Consider the following 20547-nt stretch of genomic DNA (forward strand, 5'->3'; position numbering starts at 1 on the left):
GTGAAATAATATCTTCAAAACGTTGAGAGAAAATAACTGTAGACTCACTAAGCTATCATTCAAGAAGTGCACCAAAATAAAAAATTTCCAGATAAGCATAGCAGAGTTTACCACCAATTAACTCCTCACTAAAGGAACATCTAAAGCAGGAGCTCTCAACCTTGTTTGTAAGCACATTGGAATCAATAGGGCAGCTTTAAAGCATACTTATGCCTAGGTCACACCTCAGCAATTCTGATTCAATTAGTCTAGGCTGTGGTTGTAACAAGGTATTCTTTCTCCTCCTCACCACCAAGATGGTGTCAAAGAAGGTCAAATCAGGAGCTGGGACTTTCATCCCCATGCAGCATTAATAAGCTCCTCTACTGTGGGTACAATGGAGAGCATATGGGACTCTCCTCCCTCCTTGCTGGAATGGTGTCAAACAGACCTAGTTGAAAGCTTCCACCTCCATCCAGTAGTAATGAGACCGCCTTCCCTCCCATTCCAGGTGATTTTAGCAGAGACCTAGTAGGAAACCTAAACTTCAATCCTTACCTGTCAGTAACAAGGCAGTGTCTCTACTTGTGTAGGGTCAAAGGATACTTGCCAAAATAGAAAATTTAAATATTCAGAGGCACCACCCTTGATATGATACAGATGTTGGAATTATCTGTCAAAGATTTTAAAGCAGCCATTATAAATGCTTCAACAAGCAATTACTCACTCAAAACAAATGAAAAAATAGAAAGTCTCAGCAAAGAAATAGAAGACATAAATAAGAATCAAATGGAAATTTTAGAACTGAAAAATACAACAATCAAAATGAAAAATACACTGGATGGGCTCAACATCAGAATGTAAATGACAGAGGAGAGAATCAGTGAACTTGAAGATAGACTAGAGCTTACCCAATCTGAACAACAGAGAGAAAATAGACTTCTAAAAAAATTTAACAGAGCCTCAGGGACCTATGGGATTACAACAAGAGATCTAACATTCCTGTCATCATAGTCCTAGAAGAAAAAGGAGAAAGATGAAGGGGCTGAAAAAGTACTTGAAGAAATAATGGCTTAAAACTATCCAAATTTAGCAAAAGACATCTATAGATTAAAGAAGCAGAGCAAACCCCAAACAGGATAAAGCCAAAGAAACCCACATCAAGACACATCATAGTCAAACTTTCGAAAACTAAAGACAAAGACAGAATCACAAAAGCAGGTAGAAAGGAATGACACCTAACCTATAAGGGAAAAACAATTCGAATTACAACAGATTTCTCATCAGAAACTTTGGAGGTCATAAAGGAGTGGCACAACATTTTTTTAGGTGCTGAAAGAAAAGAACTGTCAAACCAGAATTCTGTATCCTACAAAAATATCCTTCAGGAATGAAGGAGAAATCAAGACATTTTCAGATGAAGGAAAACTTAGAGAATGTGTCACCAGCAGAACTACCTTAAAAGAATAGCTAAAGAAGTTCTTAAAATGTAAAGGAAATTATAAAAGAAGGAATCTTGGATTATCTGGAAAGAGGAAAGAACAATGGAAAGAAGAAAAATATGGATAAATACAATAGGCTTTATGGCTTCTCTTGAGTTTTCCAGACTATTTTTGAATAACAATTTCTGATATGGTTCTCAAAGTATGTACAGGACATAATTAAGACAATTATATTGTAAAGGAGGGAAGATAAAGGGACTTAAAGGAAGATACATTTTCTACAATTCACTCCAACTGGTAAAATGTTAACACCAGCAAACTGTGATATGTATGTATAATATGCCTAGAATAAGGAACAAGTAACCCATAGGAAGGCAGAAAAAAGAAAACAGAGAAATGAAGAACAGAAGGAACAAAAAGAAGACAAAAAAATTAAGCAGCAGCTTTAAGCCCTAACATATTGATAATTACATTAAATGTAAATGGTCTAAATATAGCAATGAAAAGACAAAGATTGGTGGCCTGAATTAAAACATAACCCAACTATATTCTGTCTATAGGAAACTCACTTCAAATATAACAGTATAGGTAGGTTGAAAGTAAAAAGATGGAAAAAGAAATACTATGCAAACATTAACCAAAAGAAACCAAGAGTGGCTATATTAATATCAGACCAAGTAAATCTCAAAGCAAAAAATTTGTTAAGAACAAAGAATGACATTACATAATGATGAAAGTGTCAATGCACCAAGAAGACATAGCAATCCTAAGTGTGTATGAACCAATCAACAGAGCTGCAAAATATGTGAAGCAAAAACTAATAGAACAGAAGAGAGAAATAGATAAATTCACAATTACAGTTGGAGACTTCAACACTCCCTCTCAAAAATTAATAAAACAGACATACAGTCAACAAGAATGTAGAAGAACTCAACACCACCATCAACCAACAGGATTTATAGAGCACTCCACCCAAGAATAACAGAATATATGTTCTTTTCAACCACGAACAAAACATTTCCCAAAATAGGTCATATTCTGAGGGTTACAAAACCTCAACAAATGCAAAAGAATTGAAATTGTACAGAGTATGTTCTCTAACTACAATGGACTCAAACTAGAAATCAATAATAGAAAAATAACAGGAAAATCTCCAAACACTTGGAAAACTAAACAATACACTTATAAATAATCAATGGATCATAGAGTAAGTTTCAAGGAAATTAAAAACTACGTTGAACTGAATGAAAGTGAAATGTTTTGGTAACCCGTTTCATTATCAGGTACTTACAAAGAGTAACTTTTATTAAAAGTTAAAAAATAATTTAAAAATCAGTTTATTTCTGAATTTGTATATTGCTGTAAGAATATTTTGTTGATTCCAATTGCCACTGCTGCTCTTCAGCAGTTTCTTGGAGTAGTCAATGGACACAGATTAGCAATTTTACTGAAAGAAGGCAAGAAAAAATTTTTATTAAATAAATATGTAATTTTTCAATTATTTATCTTTATTATATTACTCGTCTGTCCAAATGTCACCGACCCATCATGAGAATACTCAGACACGAGGAAGAGTAATAAAATTCCAGCGGCTCTATTTTACCAACTTTCGGTTATATAAAAAACAGCTTTACAGATATTTGTCATTTTTTTATGTGTGCATTTGTGAAAATGAGGCGAACATATTTCATTTAACAAATTGTAACTTGATTTATATCTTTAAAATATTTAGACACACGATATGTCTATTTTCATTTCTTGCCTTGGGCCCAGCAGACGATAGGGGCGGGCCTGCTCCTAACCTCCTTGACCCTCAGACCCTCAGCTTCCTTTTCCAGAAAAGGAGGATAACACTCCTAAGCTCATGGAATTGGGATGAACCAGGCACCTGAACAAATATGGCTAATATAAATTCCCTCACTCTCCTGAGGAGGAATCTGTGTTCAAGGAGTGTTTTGGAGTTTTTGTTTTGTTTTATTTATTTAAAATGTTTTTATTTGGGGGGGGGGGATGCAGGGGAGACGAACATGTTTGAGGCTAGTGGGTAAGGAAGTGGTTGAAGCCACCGAAGAGAGAGACGCCTGATGATGGGGCGGGGTGGGATCGGCTCAGAGGAACTGGCTTTGGTAATGGGAATGGAGAAGAGGAATCCCCATCCGCCCCCGCAGGAAACGCTCCAGTGATTGGAGGTGTGCGCCTCTGTGTGCCTGTGTGTGAGGAGGGGGATAGCTCCGACTCCCGCAGACATCACCACTCATGACGAAGCTACTTCCACTCACGCGGTCCAAGGCGCACACGCGCGATCCACGACCACGCCCGCACACACTCGACACACAGGGCAACCGAGGGTCCGGTTGCCATGGCGAGCAGGAGCGCGTGAGCCCAGCAGCCCCTCCCGCCCCCGGCCGAACCCGGTCAACTCCAGCTCTGATTGGTCGCTGCTTCCTTATTATGCAAATCGTTTGCGTAGACTCGGCGGCCAGCTCCCTGACGTCATCAAGCACGGGGGTTGGGGCTCGGGGCTCGGCTCCGGGAGAGCTCGGGCGGGAGCCCAGAGAGCGCCGCGCGGGCACCTCAAGCTAGACCCCAGCGTCCCGCCGCCTCGGCCCGGGCCTGCCCCGCCCCCGGCCCCGCCCCTTTCCCGCCCGCCCCACCCCCTCTACGCCCCTCCACCCGGACCCCGCCCCCTGAGCAGCACCCCCGCCCTCGCCGCCTGGGCCCCGCCCCCTCCCCCCTGGCCCTCGCCACCGGTCCAGGGAGGGGACGGTGGGACAGGCGGGACCGGTGGGACCGGCGGGAGGGCGGACCGGGCGGGGGTATGGCCGCGGCGCCCGGAGGGTCTGCGCCGCCCGCCGGCCCCGGCCCGCGCCTGGGTTTCAGCACCGCGGACAGCGGCGTCGGCATGAGCGGGCTAAACCCAGGTCCTGCCGTGCCCATGAAGGACCACGACGCCATCAAGCTCTTCGTGGGGCAGATCCCGCGGGGCTTGGACGAGCAGGACCTCAAGCCGCTGTTCGAGGAGTTCGGCCGCATCTACGAGCTGACGGTGCTGAAGGACCGGCTCACCGGCCTCCACAAAGGTGCGCGGGGTCAGCCCAGCCCAGCCCAGCCCAGCCCAGCCTAGCCCCAATCCGATTAGAGGGCGACCCGGCCCAAATCCTAGCCTCAACCGCAGCCCCAACCTTAGCCCTACCTAGAGCTAGTCTAACACCAGTCTAATACCAACCCCACTTCAGCCCAGACTCCTCCCCAGATCGCAGAGCCCTCAACCCAGAATTTTCTGTCTGACATCTTCCTCTGATCATCACTCTGGTCCCCTAATGTGTTCTCCACTCCAACCTCCAACTCCCTACCCTTCACCTTTCACATCTCAACAGTCCCCACCTTTCAGTTGGACCCTCCATCCCTCCCATCAGACATCCCAAATCCTGGAATTTTTGGAAACTTATCCACCATCTAGATCTCTAATACCCTCAATCTCCCAAACCCTGGAGCCAGTCATTTCCAAATCCCCACATCTGATGCCACCCTACTCAGGCCTAACCACTCACACACATATCTTTGTCTTGCACCCCTCTTCTGGCCTCCAAGCCCAGCCAACCCCCAGGGCCTTCTTTTGACTCTTACACTGCCAACCTAAAACCCCACAAACCCAAACTCTGCCCTTCTTCAGAACCTAGGCCTGGCTGACTCACAAAATCCAGTTCCCCTCCCAGGAAGCTCTCAGCTCCAAATTCCACTGTCATGTTTAACAGTAACCCCAGTCTCTCCTACCGCCCCCCCCCCCCCAGCCCCCAGAATCCCAACACTCTGCATCTTCTGATTTGAGTCCAGAACCCTGACCTCAGCTGGGAACTCCTACCACCTTGTGCCCATCATCTCAGGTTTCCTTTCAGCTGGACTCACACTTTCATTCTCTAATCTTCCCACTCCTGTGCCTCATCTTTGCCTCTCCCCAATCCTCTTTATCTCCTCCTGCTTTCCCTCCCTCACAGGCTGGTCCTGGGACCAGAGCCTCAGGGTGGGTCAGGTTGAAGAGGCAGAAAGGGGTCTTCTCTCTGTCCTTGCTACAGAGATAGAGGCACCACAGTCCTGTCCAGCCACACCCCTTTCTTCCTGTAGAGAGAGGGAGGAGGCTTGTTTACATGCAGAAAATTCTGTCCAGGCTGGGCTGGAGTGAGAGAGCCAGAGTCACATGTCACACATGGGTATGGAAAGGAAATGAGTTGAGGACAAACACTTTTATCTCTCCCCAGCTTCACCATGCTGCAGTCTCAGGATTTGGGGTAGGGGGAGCCCACCAACTATCCTCCATGATCTTTCTAGGAGAGAAGTGGTGGGCCCTGAGTAACAGCTAACGGTACTTTCCCAAGGGCTAAGAGCTAGAATCAGGCTGCCACTTCTTTTAAAGTGAGAGGCCTTGGAGTGTTCCCAGGTACACTAATATAGGGACTTCAGGAGAATACGCATAGAAGGTCCAGGACCAGCTAGTTAGCATTGAATTTTCCACCCTTTGGGGTGGGGTTATTTTAAAGGGGGCACGAAGGGACAAGACTATACCGTTCAGATTCTTTCTAATGCAGTCCAGCTGCCCAGCTGTTCATCCACCCCATATCAACTTATTCTCCTATTTTCTAGACATTTATTTCAGTATGTATGCACAAGCTAATCTTTCTGGGACATCCGTACAATAAGGGAAGTGTATAGACTCCTTTAATTCTCACTCTTCCCACTTGAACACTATCAGAAGCTCTGAAATGTTCTCTCATCCTTTCTTTCTCTCCCTCCATTTAGCTCCAATTATTTCTGTTTTTTCATTCATCTTTCTCTCAAGCCATGCTTCTCTGCCTTCCACCCTCCATTCTTCCACCCCCTAGCCCAGGAAGTCCACATAGGGCTCCTTTAGGCAGCAACGGCGCCCTTGAGCCTTTCAGACAAGTCCCCAGCCCTGCCCAGTTCTGACATCAGATGATAAGGCTTGGTGGCAGAAGATAAAGCAGAGATGTAAGTGGAATCAGGTGTTTGGTGATTTATCCCCAAAACAACCCACAACTCTCTAAGGCAGGGTTGCCTTGCAAGATGATTGGGGAGGGTCTCCAAGTCAACATCTTCCCCACCTTCTCCCCAGCAACAGTGATGTCCAAAAGCCAGACTGATTCATTTTCCTTTTGATGGCTGGGTACCAAGGGAGGCAGCCACAGTACTTTGAAAACAAGCTCAACTTAGGAGTTAGGAGATTCAAAACCCTATCCTGCCACTGACACACTCTCTGGGCTTCAGTTTCCCTATTGGTATGAAAAGAGTTTGTCCCAGGAGTTCTCTAAGTTCTCTTTAACTCAATGAGTGACAGATATCCACCCACTTTAACAGGGCAGCCACATAGGAGATATGAGAGAAAATCTTCCCATTTGCCTTTCTAGTCTGCTGAGGTCTAAGTGGAAAACTGCACCAAGCTCCTAATAACTTCCCACATCCACTTTCTCGTCTTTTGGTCTTTCTCCTTCCTACACTCAGAAGGCTCTTTTTGAAAACACAGATCTTATGTCACAACCATGCTTAGAACCCTTTAGAGGCTCTCCACTGCTCTTAGGAAAAAGTTCAAAATCCAGACTGAGGCATACAAGGTTATAGATGACCTGATCCCTGCACATCTCACTGGCCACTCTGTGCCAATTCACCAATCTCCAACCATACTAGCTTTCCAATCATTTCCCCAACATGCCAAATTCTTGACTCGGTCTTCATATGTGCTATTCCCTCTGCCTGAAATAATAACCGCCCTTCTTGTCACCTGATTAACCCCGATTTGTTATTGAGGACTTCTTTGAGACATTCCTCAACTCTTGGGACTCAATTCTGTGCCTCTCATAATCTTTTACATAATCCCCATGAGGGCAGGGATGTGTCTGTCTCCTTGCCACTTTGTCCCCATGCTCACAATGATAAGTAAGTATTCAATAAATATTTTCTGAATGAGTTATTGCTCAATGACTGTTGGAAAGGAAGAGATCCCTGCCCCAGTGCTTCCTAGCAGGCTACAGGTTCTGAGGCTAAACAAAGAGGGATAGGACTGACCCTTTGGCTCAACCCAGACTCCTTCTTGGCCCTGTATCTACTTGCTCTTTTAGAGAAGTCAGATTTGGAGCACAATAACCCTTTAAAAGGCCCTATCTTGAAGCCCTGGGAGAGCTGACAGATCAAGCTCCTTGGATAGGATTGGCGGTCCCTGGAAACTCCCACTTACAGGAAGCCCATAAACCAGTCCCACCTTCCAAGCCTCAGATTAGTCCATTCCTCAGCTTCAAATTTGGAGGAAGGAGGTGTTAGGAAGGAGTTGTGGGGTCCTGGGCTTGGCTCCCATCCCTCTTCCTCATTTTCTGCCTCCTCCCATCTGAAACTGAGTTGAGAAGGAATTTAGGCTGATTCTGAGAGACAGTGAGTATGCATCCAAAAATGAAGGGAGGTTAAAGCCGAAGGCAAAGCCGCTTAGGGAGGTTTAACCCCAACAGGACTTATGGCTGGAGTGGGGCAGGGATCTGCGGGATTGTATGAGCATGTGACTGGGTATGAGTACACATGTTCCCTAGGCAAGAGGCCAGGAGCAAATGAGAGGGAGCCAGAGCCTGGGAAACAGGCATATGAAACCCCTCTCTTCAGAGAAGGTGGGAGGCAGAGAAGGCATCTCAGAAGCAGTGTCCTTGTTTAAAGGAGAGTGGCCTTGAGTTTGTCAACTTAATGGGGTCTCCCAAGAAAAAGTATTTGGGGGTTTCAGGAAACCCCCTGAGCCAGCCTCTTCCTCCCCAGGCTGTGCCTTCCTCACCTACTGCGCCCGGGACTCTGCTCTCAAGGCTCAGAGTGCACTGCACGAGCAGAAGACCCTGCCAGGGGTAAGTCCAACAGGGCTGGGGGGTGGGAAGCACCTCAGGCTGGGGACATGCCCTATGTGCATGCCAAAGCAGCATGTAGGGGCTGGGTTGGGACCAGAAACTAGAAGCAGAGTCATCTTTCTAGGAGTGGGCTTACCTATTCCCTGAACTGTTACAGGTTCTTTGAATAGTCTTCTGGTTCAAAAAAATGGAGTCAAGACCCTTGGGGCCAAGTGTTCCACCCTATCTTTTAGGACACGTATCAGTGTTGTGGGCTATGCTGGGATTTGTCCACCTCAGCTAAAATCATGGCTTCAGGTGTTTGTCACTGGTGTGAGCATGTATGTAGATATATGGTGTAGAGGCTCTGCTGGGCTGGTATCCCATTTTCACCAGCCCTAAGGTCCTTGATGGCACTTCCCTCTGGTCCTCTTCCTGTAATGGTTTTTGGGGGGACCTTGGCTCACCAAGATTGCCTTCCTTCCATACCCCAAATACTTAGCTGAAGTTAAGAGAGACCTGATTCTATGAGCAGCTAGGCCATTGTGTATCAATAACACCTGATATGGCCTTGGCTAATGGCAACTCACTGGACAAAAGGCAAAGTGGGATTTACTGATTATATGGCAGGAGGAAAGTAGTGATTGTTAGGAACTAGCATGGGTTCACCAAGAGCAAGTCATACTATAAAGCCTCATTTTCTCTTGTCGGAGGAGAGATGTGTCCAGAACAAGAGCACTATTCAAATGCCTGCGCAGGCCAAACCTGGGATTATATCCAGTTCTAGGTTTCAGATTTAAGAGGGTCATTAGCCTACCAGAAAGAGACCGAGATGGGATGGGGACATAAAATATATCATGGGATGACAGTTTGAAGAAATTGGAAGATATTTAGCTTGAGAAGATAGGGTTTGGTGGGGGCTTTAATAGAGAGGCATCATAATATAATAACTAAGAATACTAGTTTTCAAGTCTCATAGACTGGATTTGAGTCCCAGCTCTGCCATTTAGAAGTTCTGTGTCTCCAGATACATTTCTTAGACCCTTGAGTTTCAATTTCCTCATCTATTAGGAGTGGGTTATACTAACACTTAGCTCACTGGACTATTGTGAGGATAAACTGAGGCTTAGCAAGTGCTTGGCACGGAGTAAGATCGCAATAAATATTACTGTTGGCGGGGGGTGGGAGGGAGGTAACTACCTTCAGAGTCTGAAGAGGGATTTGGTTTTTTATGGACGGCCCCAGAGGGCAGAGTCAGGAGCAGTGGGTATAAAGAACAGACACACTAATTTCAGATCAGTATAAAGGAATCATTTCTCTGAATTGGAGCTGTACAGCAATGGGGTGTCAGATCCTAGAACCAATCCCAGTAATTGAAGCAACTCAAGCCTTACTCTTGAAGACTCAGTGTCAAGTAACACCAGCTTATCACCCTTACCAACCTTCTGTATGCAAGCTGTGGAGTCAGACAGACCTGGGTTTGGATCTAGACCCTACTACTCACTCACTCTGTGACCTTGGGCAAATCTTTACCTCTCTAAGCCTAAACCTCCTCATTTGTAAAATGGAACTCACAGGGTTGTTGTAATAATTAAATGAACTAAGTCGTGTAAAGTGCTGAGCACAGTTCTTGGCAGAGAGTAAGCACTCAATACTTAGCTGGTGAGTTAGCTGGTGGTAGTAGTAGTAGTAGTAATAGTAACAGCAGCATTAGTAGGAGGAGGAGTAGAAGTCATTATTCATCCAACTATGGGAGTAAATGACTTCTGCTGCTAGAATTGAGAATCAATGAGATTAACTGTAACATTCCATGTGGGAAACAGCATGGTAAAGGTGCAGAGACAGAAGGAACAGGATGGGTGTGAAATGGGGATGGGAGTGTGGCGGAAGGCCCATGTGGGCATGGGCAGGCTGGAAAGAAGATCCACAGAGGACAGTGGTTGAAGAGGAAACTTTGGATTCCAGGCTGGGGGCTTTGGACTTTATCCTAAAAGCAAATGCAAGGCACTGAAAAAATTAGGATGAACTTTGGGAGAACAAAATCCTTCCTCAACCAGCCACAGGGCTCCACAAGATAACGGGGACATGGGGGACTCTATGAGGCTGAGGGCACATAAGATAAGAGCTGTGAAGCCCTAGAATACTGGGATAATTTCTGGGGGAAAAAAGAAAAATAATAATAACGAACATTTGTTGATCCCAGACAGTGTTCCTAGCACTTTACATGTTCGAAGTCATTTAATCCCCTATGGAGAAGGTGTTGTTATTGGCATTCCCATTTTACAGATGAGGAAACTGAGTCATAGAAAAGAAGTGACTTGCCCAAGTTCATGTAGCTGCTAAAGGAAAGATCTGGGTTTTGAGCCTAAGTAGTCTGGCTCCAGAACTCATTCACTTACCCACTGCACTGTTACCTGAGCCAAAGTGGTGGCAGACAGAGATGTAAGGTTCTGGAGGGGATGGTGACTGGGTACATCTGCTGCCTCCAACTCTTTCATCTGCAGGCTTCCAACGTGGCCTGGCTTCCTCTGGTACTGCCAGGATTGGCTCTATCACCCTCCCCAGATTAACAAAGTGAAAATTAATATTTAATTATTCTCCTAAACGAAAATCGATGGCTCTGTTGGCCATCCCCAGCAATGTCCGTGCCATCAGTCTTTCCTCTGAGCCTGCCACGGCCAGCAGCAGGTTTAGTCAGCTGGCCTTACGCCCACCAGCATGGAGGGAGGAGGATGCCCAGCTCTCTGTGGGCACTGGGTCCTGGGCACAGCTGCAATCTGCCAGACAAGCAGGGACAAGACTTCAATCTGGGCTCCTATTGGAAACACTCAGAACTGTCACTGTGGGACCAGGAAAGGTTGGGTCAACCTCAAAGAGAAAGCCTGGATCCAAAGGGGAAATTTCATGATATCTGCTGGACTGGACTCCCTCTTAGGTCCCCTCCACCTGCCTCCTGCTAATTTCTGACACCTAGCAAAGCTTGGCTCCCTTCTCAGGACTTCCTTAAAACCTCAGTGGTCCATCTCATCTGTAGCTTCTTCCCTATGAAGCTGGAGCTACTTATTTCAGCCTCACTTTAGATTCCAAAATCCACCTGAAGAAGGTGAGGTTCAACCTCAGCCCCACCTTCTGGGATTCAGAAGGTGCCCTCCTACTTGTCTCTCTCCCTTCCTTCTCATGACCCCCTTTCCCTTGGGAATCCATTCTTTCAAACACTGTGAAGGAGACAGACATAATTGAGTACATTTGCTTTTGCAGCTTGTGCCCTGCACAAAACAGCTTGAGTAAAAAGGGAAAATGTTGGGGAGGGCAGCTGGTGGTGTAGTGGCTGAGTCTGGCACGCTCTGCTTTGGCGGCCCGGGATTCACAGGTTTGGATCCTGGGTGCTGACCTACACACTGCTCATCAAACCATGCTGTGGCAGCGTCCCACATACAAAATAGAGGAATATTGGCACAGATGTTAGCTCAGTGACAATCTTCCTCAAGCAAAAAGAGGAATATTAGCAACAGATGTTAGCTCAGGGCCAATCTTCATCACCAAAAGAAAAAAGGGGGGCATATGTGGGCTAAAATCCAGCCATGCTTGATTGACCAAGCTGTGAACATTATCACAGAGCTGTGTCAGCCCAGGGAAGGGACACATTTTTTCCCTAATTCATCTGCAAGGTTGGAGGAGTGTGTTTTTGTAACTCACATGAAGGCACTATATGTGCTAGCAGCTGCCCAGTGAAGGAGTTGGAGCCTTTGCCCTCAAGGAGCTTCCAGCCCAGAAAAAAACTCCTTGCATCTCATGGGGTTGACCTCTGGGCATGGAAAAGAGGCATCACAAGTGAGGAGGGAGGAGATGCTTTGCAGAGGAGATGCTATCTGAGCTGAATCATGATCATATTTCACCATGTTTGAGGGTCTAGAAATCTAGAAGACAAAAGCCACTTCTGGAATTGTGGGGACAGTGTGAGAAATGGCAGGGAAAGTGTCCAGCAAAAACAGCTAAGTTTCCACGTGAATGGAGAGTATTATGCCTGTGGGCAGCAGGGTAGACAGGACTTACAAGTTTTGGCTGATCTTGGGCTTTATTGGGAGGCTTGCAATGGACAGCTGTGGGTAGCTTTTCAGCAGGAAAGAGTGAGGGACTGGTTTTAAAAGATCGCTCTGGCAACAGTGTGAAGGTTGGGTTGGAGAGGAAGTAACATTGAGGGCAGATGACTATTTAGGACACTGTTGCTTGAGCACAGGTGATGATGCTGCTGCCTTGAAGCTGGGATAGGGCAGGGATGGGGAGGAGAGGATGGGCTTGAGAGCTATTTAGGATATCCATACACATTCTAGAATCAATGGGATTTGGTAGTGGATTGAATTAGAGGAGGAGGGTAAGGTAGAACAAAGTGCTGAAAATGGTGAAGTTTGCTTTTTCTCTGATCCACCCTTGCTTTCGTCCATGACACCTCTCTTAGACCCAGCAGTGGTCCTTTTCTGGGGGAGGTTCTGATAAACACTCTTCCCATGGTCGGGGCAAGGGGCTGAGGGCATGAGTGCTGAGTGAAGGAACTAATTGGAATCAGGACAGAAGAGTCTGAAGAGCATAATGCTGAGCCCAAGGCAGGAATTTTAGGCAAGTCAAGGAGGGAGAAGGGTTATGGTCTTGCCTTCACTTCTGCTCATGGGGGCAGAAGGACCAGGGCCTCATGTGTGTCTGTGCTGCCTCCAACCTTCCCCACTCCGTTGCCTGGAGTATGTCATTCTCACCTCTTTCTGACACTCTCTCCCTTGATTTTCCCTCAAGGGCTGGGCCCTGAAGCAGACATGGGCCTTGACTACACCAGGGAAAATCTCAAGGGAATAGGTGCTCAGCCAAGGGCAAGAGCTCACCTGAAGTCCCATGACAAGTTCTTGGCAAGGAGGTGATGCCTTATTTTCCTCAAAGGGGAACTATAGTTAGCTCACCCCACTCCCACGTCCCTCCCCTGGCTGTGGCAGAAACAAGGCAGGGGAGTGTTGCCCAGGCAGTTCTTGTGGGCAGCTCTCTTTTTCCTCCAGCCACACAGAGCATGCCTAAATCCTGGATGTCCTCCCTAACCGCTTCCCAGTAGGGACTGAAGGCCAAGAGCCGTGAGAAGCACTATTCTCCCCAATTCTGTCTTCATCCTCTTGGGCTCCTCCCCCTGGGACTTCCCTGCACCTCCAAACTCCCAAACTGCCAACTTCCCCAACCTCTAAGCCGTAACCCTGAGAGTCAGCCTGCATTCCCTCCTCTCCCTCAGACCCCACATCCAACAGAATTTTAGTCTAGTAAATTCTTCTTAAACATCTCTTGAATCTGTCCATTTCCTTCTGCCCTGGTCCAGGTCCACCTCACCCCTTACCTGTATCACTGATCTTCCTGCCTCTAATCTTTCCCTTTCCAGTCGTTTCTCTGCGTGGTGACAGCTCATGGGATCCTTCATAAGACAAAAAGGACTGGATTATTCCCCTAATTAATATCCTTCCCTGGATCCTTGTTGCCCTGGAAATACAACAAAGTCAAAATTCTTTGTTGTGGTTTTCACAATCTGCCTTGATCTGGTCCCTGCCCATCTTTCAGTTTCACTTCCTTCCATTAAAAAAATTATTACATCTGGTACACCTTCTAAGATCTAGCCTTTGTCATTTTCACTACAACTCTGCAAGTTAGGATCATGATTCACCCTTTTGCTAATGTGGATACTGAGGCTCAGCGATCTTAGAGAAGTTGCCATTGCTGGAACCAGAATTTAAATCCATGACTCTCTGACTCAGAAGCAATTTGCTCTGCCCTGGCTACCTCTGTTCCAGGTGTCCAGTGGAAGAATCCTTGCTCCTTCAGACTTGCATCTCCCTCTCCATACCCCAGTCATTTGGAGTATTCAGCCTCCAGCCCTACCTCTCCCATGATCTCCACGTGGCCCGATGACCCTAGTTCCACAAGGCCCAGGTCAAACTCTGCCTCCTCCATGAAACTTTTCCTGAGTCAGCCTCTCTCCAAGCATTTCACCCTGCATTTCTCCTAAGTCCCTGGTCCCTCTGTGCCTCATTATTTGTGTTCATGTCTTAAGAACAGAGTTGAGCAGCACAATGCACAAATCATGGACTTCAGCTTCAGACAGACCTGGGGGCATATTCCAGCTCAATCACTTACTCACCATGTGATCTTGGACAAGTGGTTTACTTCCTTCAGCCTCAGCTTTCTCATCCATACTATGGGGACAATTACCTTGCAGAGATGTTGGAAGGAATTTAGAGACAATGTATGTAAAGTGCCCCAGGAAGGGCCTGGTGAATAGTGGGCTCTCAGGAAATGGTGGCATTATCTTCCCTCTGTGAGCCTTTGAGGACAGGGTCCCCAGGGTCATCGCTGTCCCCCCTGAAGGGCCCAGCCCAGGGTCTTCACAGAGTTCATGAAATGCTAGCAACATGCCCAAGTGGTAGAAAGCCTAGGAGCCTAGCTTCCGAGACCTAGACTCTGCCTGGTCCATGCGGGATGTATACCTACCACCTAATGCCCACTGTCCATCGAAGAGTGTGTGGGAGGGGGCAAAGGGGCATCCCTCAGAGCACTGATGAGCTCTATCTCCCCAGGAACCCAGCCAGGGAGGCAGCTGCCATGGAAACCACTGCTGTCACATGTGCTCGTGAGTCTAGGCTCCAGAGAAAAATTCTGAGGATCTATTTAAAAACTAATAAAATAATGATGGTCTTGCTCACCCTCACTGCCCCCCACCCCAGACTTCTACCCCTCTCTCCTTCTTCCCTGCCACACTCCTCCCTACCTTTCTTGAATCCCCTTCCTAATCCCATATCCCCTCGTTTCCTTCCCATCTCCACCAGTATTTCTCTTTCCTTGCTCCTTTCTAGGTCTCTCTCTTACTCTCTCTCATCATTTCTGTCTTCCTGTGTTTCTTCATCTCTCCCTGTGTCTCTGCTCTCCATGGCTCTATCTCTTGGTCTCTCCTCCACAATCACAGGTGGCCATGCCCAGGGATGGGTCCTGCCTCATGGTCCCTGGTCCAGGCCAGTCCAGACCTGTCCAGCTTGCCCTAATCTGCTTGGATTGATCTGTCATCCCCTCTAGACTGCAGCCTGAGTCCTGTTGGTGTCTTGGCCCCCACCCACAGCCTGGTACACTGCAGGTGCTCCACCACCAGCGAGTGGGTGTGTCAGAGCATAGAAGAATCTGAGTCCTGGGCGGGAGGGGGATTGCGCTGGTTCAGGCTTGGCCTGTTTTCCTTTCCTTTTTTTTTTTATTTTAAATAAACCTTCTCCACTCCCCCACCCCCAAATTTGATCCAAAGGAAATTGCTCAACTGTGACTGCCAGGGCGTTACCATGGTTACCGGGTAGCACTTGTGGCTATGGTAACAGGAAGCTGCCTGTTGTCTCGGCAACGAGCATATTGGTAGGGGATGGAGTGGCCCCTGATTGGTGCAGAAGCAGTGTATTTCCTGAGGGGAGGGGGTCAGATCATCACCTTCTCAGGCCAGATGAGCATCAGTACCCCTTCCTCCACGAAGAGGAAGGCTGCTGTTCTTTCCTCCCGGCGCTCAGCTGTCTGCCCCCCAACAATAATTCCTCACATCCTACGCACCCAGCTTTTGGCAGTTTACAAAGACCTTTTGCATCCCCATTATCTCATGTGATCCCCACAACACCCATGAGAGGAAGGTGAGATGGGGATTCAATCATGAATCCTCTCAGGTTGGTGGGGGATGGGGATGTGTGGGGTGTATATCAAAATCACCTAGGAGCTTTTACAAATTATACAATCCCCCAACTTGAGAGTCTGATATGGTTCCCGGGTGATTCTTATCTATGTCTGATCAGGGAACCCCTGAATTAGAAGGTGAAATTTGTTGGTGGTGGTGGGGGGGATTAAGGGGGAAGTCAAGCTACTTTCCAGGTTTATAGCTTGGATGACTGGAAGGATAAAGTTTGAGCAAAAAGATGAGCTCTGGTTGGGGTGTATCGAGTGGAAGGTGCCAGTGGGACTTTCTAGTTGAGATGTCCAGCAAGCAGCTGGGCACATGGGTCTGCAGCTCAGGAGGGAGGTGTCAGCTGGTGACACAGAGTTCTGAGTCATCGCTGTGGGGACAGAAGCTGAGGCTGTGGGTGTGGATAAGACTATCCAGGAAGGATGGGAAGAGTGAGATGAACAGAGCCGAGGATGGTGCCCTGGAGAACTCCAGCATCCTCAGGAGAAGGGGGACCCAGGGAGAGGACTGAGGGGGTGAGTGTAGAAACTATGATATCATGGAAGCTTGGGGAAGGTTTTCTCCATTTGATGAGTTGAATCTGAGAGAGGGTGGCTTACTTGAAGTCATACAACCATTAAATGGCAGAGTTGGAGGCAGACAGCACTAAATCTGATTCCCAGATTGTTTAATCTAAATGACACATAGAATCATATTCTCAGTTTTAGACACAAAACACAAATCTTCAGTATCAATTCCACCCTACCACCCAATTCCTCTCACCCAAAGCCTTTAAGGAAGTCCAGGAGCCAGAGGGACAGACCTCACATGGTCCCTGCCCAGAGCCCAAAGCAGGAGAATCTCTTTAGCCACCATACTTCATTCTCTGCTTGCCACTGAGCTTCCTATCACCCAACCCTTCAGGTTTCAGCACCCTCTAAATACCTGGGTTTAAGGAAAGAAGCTTGCAGAAAATCTATAGTCCCAGTGTGAGAGTGATGGAGTACAGAGTTCAAAGGGGCCAGGGCTTAGATCCTGAGAAGTCCAGAGGTGGAGAAGCCAGGGCCCTAGGGCCAGGCAGACATGCTGACTAGGTGTGTTGGTCCAATGTCTTTCAGATGAATCGTCCGATCCAAGTGAAGCCGGCTGCCAGTGAGGGCCGAGGAGGTAACTTCCCTGTTTTGACAAACCTCAGGGTACTATCCACGTAGGGCATGGTAGACTCAGTCCTGGAGTCAGTCGTAGCTGTGGTTTATTACTAGAGTCTCCCTGGGTCAGGGGGACAAGTGCTTGGCACCAGAAACGCTGGGCCTTCCCAGCTCAGACTGAGGAGGGACGGGGTCCTGGGTTCCCTAGTTTCAGAAGAGGCAGACAGGGCCTAAGAAGATGCTGGAGATAGAGGAAGGGAGCTCTTGCCACCTTGTCCCTGGAGAGAGGTCATTCTTGTTTTTCCAGGTGGAACTTCCAGGTTTCTTTGAAGAGCCAGGCTGGAGTTTTATTCTCCTTTTCCAGATTCTTCTGCTTACAGATAACCCAGTCCACTCTGGATTGGGGCCACTCATTCCTTCATTGCAATTGCCTGGTTACTCATGGTAAAAGATGAGGCTGGTAAGACAGACTTTGTAGGCCATATTAAGGAATTTGACTCTATGCTGAGGACCATGGAAAATCTTCAAAGTTTTTAGCTGCACTGTTTCCTATTGCAGAAAGATCAATGCTCCTTAAGAACAGGAGGGCTAAAGAGCTTGTGCTTTTTAACAACCATATGCATTCTGGCTAGCTTCCATGCTGGAAAAGCAATGTTAGCTTTTGATGTCAGTTCTTGGTGTCTTTCTCACCCTTGGTTCTTATATAATTCCAGGATATCTGCCTATAGCCCTCCCTGGTGTCTGCTGACTCTCTCCCTTGGATAAGACTCTCTCCCTGCCTTACCCAAGATCAGCCGTGGCTTTGTTAGGCAAAAGAGGCTGCCCAAGATCAAGGAGAGAATGGAAGCCAATTGACAGACATTTATTAACTCCTACTAATTCTGCACACCCTCTCAGACTTTATACTCAGTGTTCATACCTACAAGGGGCTCTGGTAGCTTCATGATCCACTGTGGAGTTCTTTCCTACAAGAAATCCTTCCTTCATCCTTTCAAATTCTCCAACCTCTGGTCTCTAATTCTTGATTTCTGGTCAAGATGTGATCATCCCTACTTTGTCTTGAAGAGATATTTCTAAGCTTCCTCCCTCCCCTCCACACGCACATCCTCCTTTCCCATCTCATTCTTTCCAGGCAGGTTTTTGAGAAGTTCCAGGCTGCATACCAAACCTCTGGTTCACTTCTCCCAAGAATTTCTGCTTCTTGGAAAACTCTGTTAGGCATCAAGGCCATTGTTGGCCATCTTGTAAGCCCTGCCCACAAACACTAAATAGTCCCACAGCTGAGAGGCCAGCTGAGAATACTTGAGTGAGCTAAGAAGCAAACAGGTTGGGCTGTAGTTTATTCGACCATCCAACCAACATCTTCTGATTAAATTACTCCACATTAGGAATACAGATGTGAGCAAGGCAGACCTGGAACCTGGCCTCATCCAGCTCTGGAGCCATGAGGGAATATAGACAAGTAAACAAGGTTATAATTCAGTGTAATCAGTGCTTTCCAAGTCCTGGGGGGGGGGAGTGTGGGGACAAAATAAGGGGCACCTAAGAGAGATTAAGGTGGGCTCCCAGAGGTAGTGATATTTAAGCTGAGATCTCAAGGATAAACAAGCAGTTGTCAAATAAAGGAGGAGTGAAGGAGCAAGTGTTTCAAGCAGTGGGAACAGCATGTACAGAGCTCAGAAGAACATGACGCAACTTGGAGTCTGGTTCAGGGACTAAGTCCACATTGCTGAGGGCACTACTTCTGCTGCTTGGAGTCCAACACATCTTGTCAGGCTGAGGGCAGCTGCGCAAAAGAGGCCTCCATGCCGATAATGCTTCTGCTTGGCCTGGTCCCTGTGTCCTGCCTCTCTGGGCCCTAAGCAGTAGCATCAGCCTGAGTTTTTGCATTTCACTTCCCCATTTTGTACAAGTTTTTCAGGTGTCATGTCATTGACAAATTCTGTACATGTGGCATCCCACCTTTACACCTGTTCAGATTCAGGGAAGGCTCAAGAGGGCAGGAAAAGCAATTCTAGCTGAAAAGAGGTCTACGTGGCAGTAGAAATCATAATTTTAGTAGTTAGGTGTTACATAGATTTTCTTGATAAGTGATGGCTCTTAGTAAGCATAGTCTCCAAATGTATCCGTGGATAATCCTTGTCACAGGTTTGGTTGACCAGATCTCTCAATTCTTCCCTGCTCCCACTCAGAGTCACCAAATGTTCCCTGCCACATATTCCGGAGAGCGGAGGCCTATGTACTGAATCCTGCAGAACAGTTGGGTCTACAATTTATAAGTATTTTACTACCAACTGATCTCTGTTAGATAATGTTGTTACTAATCAAAATGTGTCCCTTTCCTTCAATGTTGTCATATATCTCTTCTAAAGTGAGTTCAGCTCTCTCCTGAATTTTAACACAAGCTAATGCTCTAGAAACTTAACTTTTAAAAATGGTATTGGATTTTGCTTTTGAAATGTAGCATTTAACACCAAGGTGGGATAGCTTATCCCACTCAAGTCTTATCTGTGTGACCCCAAACATTCTATGAACTTTCAGAGTTAATGGTCACACCTGTCCTGATATATTTAAGCCTATGAGCCTGCATATTTTTTTTTATTATTCTTGAAATTAAATCCCTTAGTTTACAATTGATTAATAATGATTTCTACATCTGATAAGGGTACTGGTATCATACATATCAGACATAATCTGAGGGGTATCCAGGCAAATATAACTGTCCAAAATTCTGCCATTTTCTTCTAAAAGGAATTGTTAGATTTTTATTCCCATAAAACAGGGATCACCACTTCAATGCTACAGGAGCCAGGTCAGCAACCCTAAATGGGTGAGACTGTCATGATTTAAAGGAACATTTACATTTTAATTGTATTAAATGTTGGCAACTAATTCCATTTTTTTAAGTGGACCAACACTCTGAGAGCCTAACCACACCTATCAGGTGTGCTTCTTTTGCCCAAAGACCATCTGCCATAAAGGAGTATTCTGTTGTGCACACAGGAACTTTTTGACAAAAGCAGTTACTTTACATTCTGTCCTTTGAATTTTGATGCCAATGAAACAGAGTAGTAGTATTCTTATTTTTAATCAACAGACATGAGGTTTTTGGTTGGAATAACCAATATGTTAAACATACTATATGTTGTATTACCTTTAGGAGTTACTGATAACATTTGCACATTTAATGCCTACAATGCAATAATAGTAGCAGCACAACAGGATCTGCCTGATAGAAGCTGCTGGGCTCCTCTTCTTCCACAGCCATCCCCTGCAGCCTTGGTGGCACTTTTCACAGAGTGCCAGACAGGCATGCAAGTCTTCAGGTCTTCATTGACTATATTATAGCAGCCTTTTGATATATCCCAGCCAGTTCCCATAAATTCTGCAGCTAAGTTCCACACTAT

The 20547-nt window shown here is 46.5% G+C and overlaps 1 protein-coding gene across 17 annotated transcripts in view; it reads left to right on the forward strand.

Annotated features, from left to right (window-relative positions):
- The first annotated feature begins 4085 nt into the window (after positions 1-4085).
- CELF6 (CUGBP Elav-like family member 6) overlaps positions 4086-20547 on the forward strand; it is a 29211-nt gene continuing 12749 nt past the window's right edge. For 4 of the 17 annotated variants that reach the window (XM_023654223.2, XM_023654228.2, XM_070234106.1 and 1 more), the window contains exons 1-3: positions 4120-4501; positions 8226-8308; positions 17111-17159. In XM_023654223.2, the coding sequence (XP_023509991.1) occupies positions 4240-4501; positions 8226-8308; positions 17111-17159 (394 nt within the window). In that variant the 5' untranslated portion in view covers positions 4120-4239. Of the gene's footprint in view, positions 4502-8225; positions 8309-17110; positions 17160-20547 lie in introns of all 17 variants that reach the window. The other 13 variants (XM_023654240.2, XM_070234088.1, XM_070234098.1 and 10 more) reach the window with 8 other exon arrangements.

This window comes from Equus caballus, chromosome 1, assembly GCF_041296265.1.
Source record: "Equus caballus isolate H_3958 breed thoroughbred chromosome 1, TB-T2T, whole genome shotgun sequence".
Lineage (NCBI taxonomy): Eukaryota > Metazoa > Chordata > Mammalia > Perissodactyla > Equidae > Equus > Equus caballus.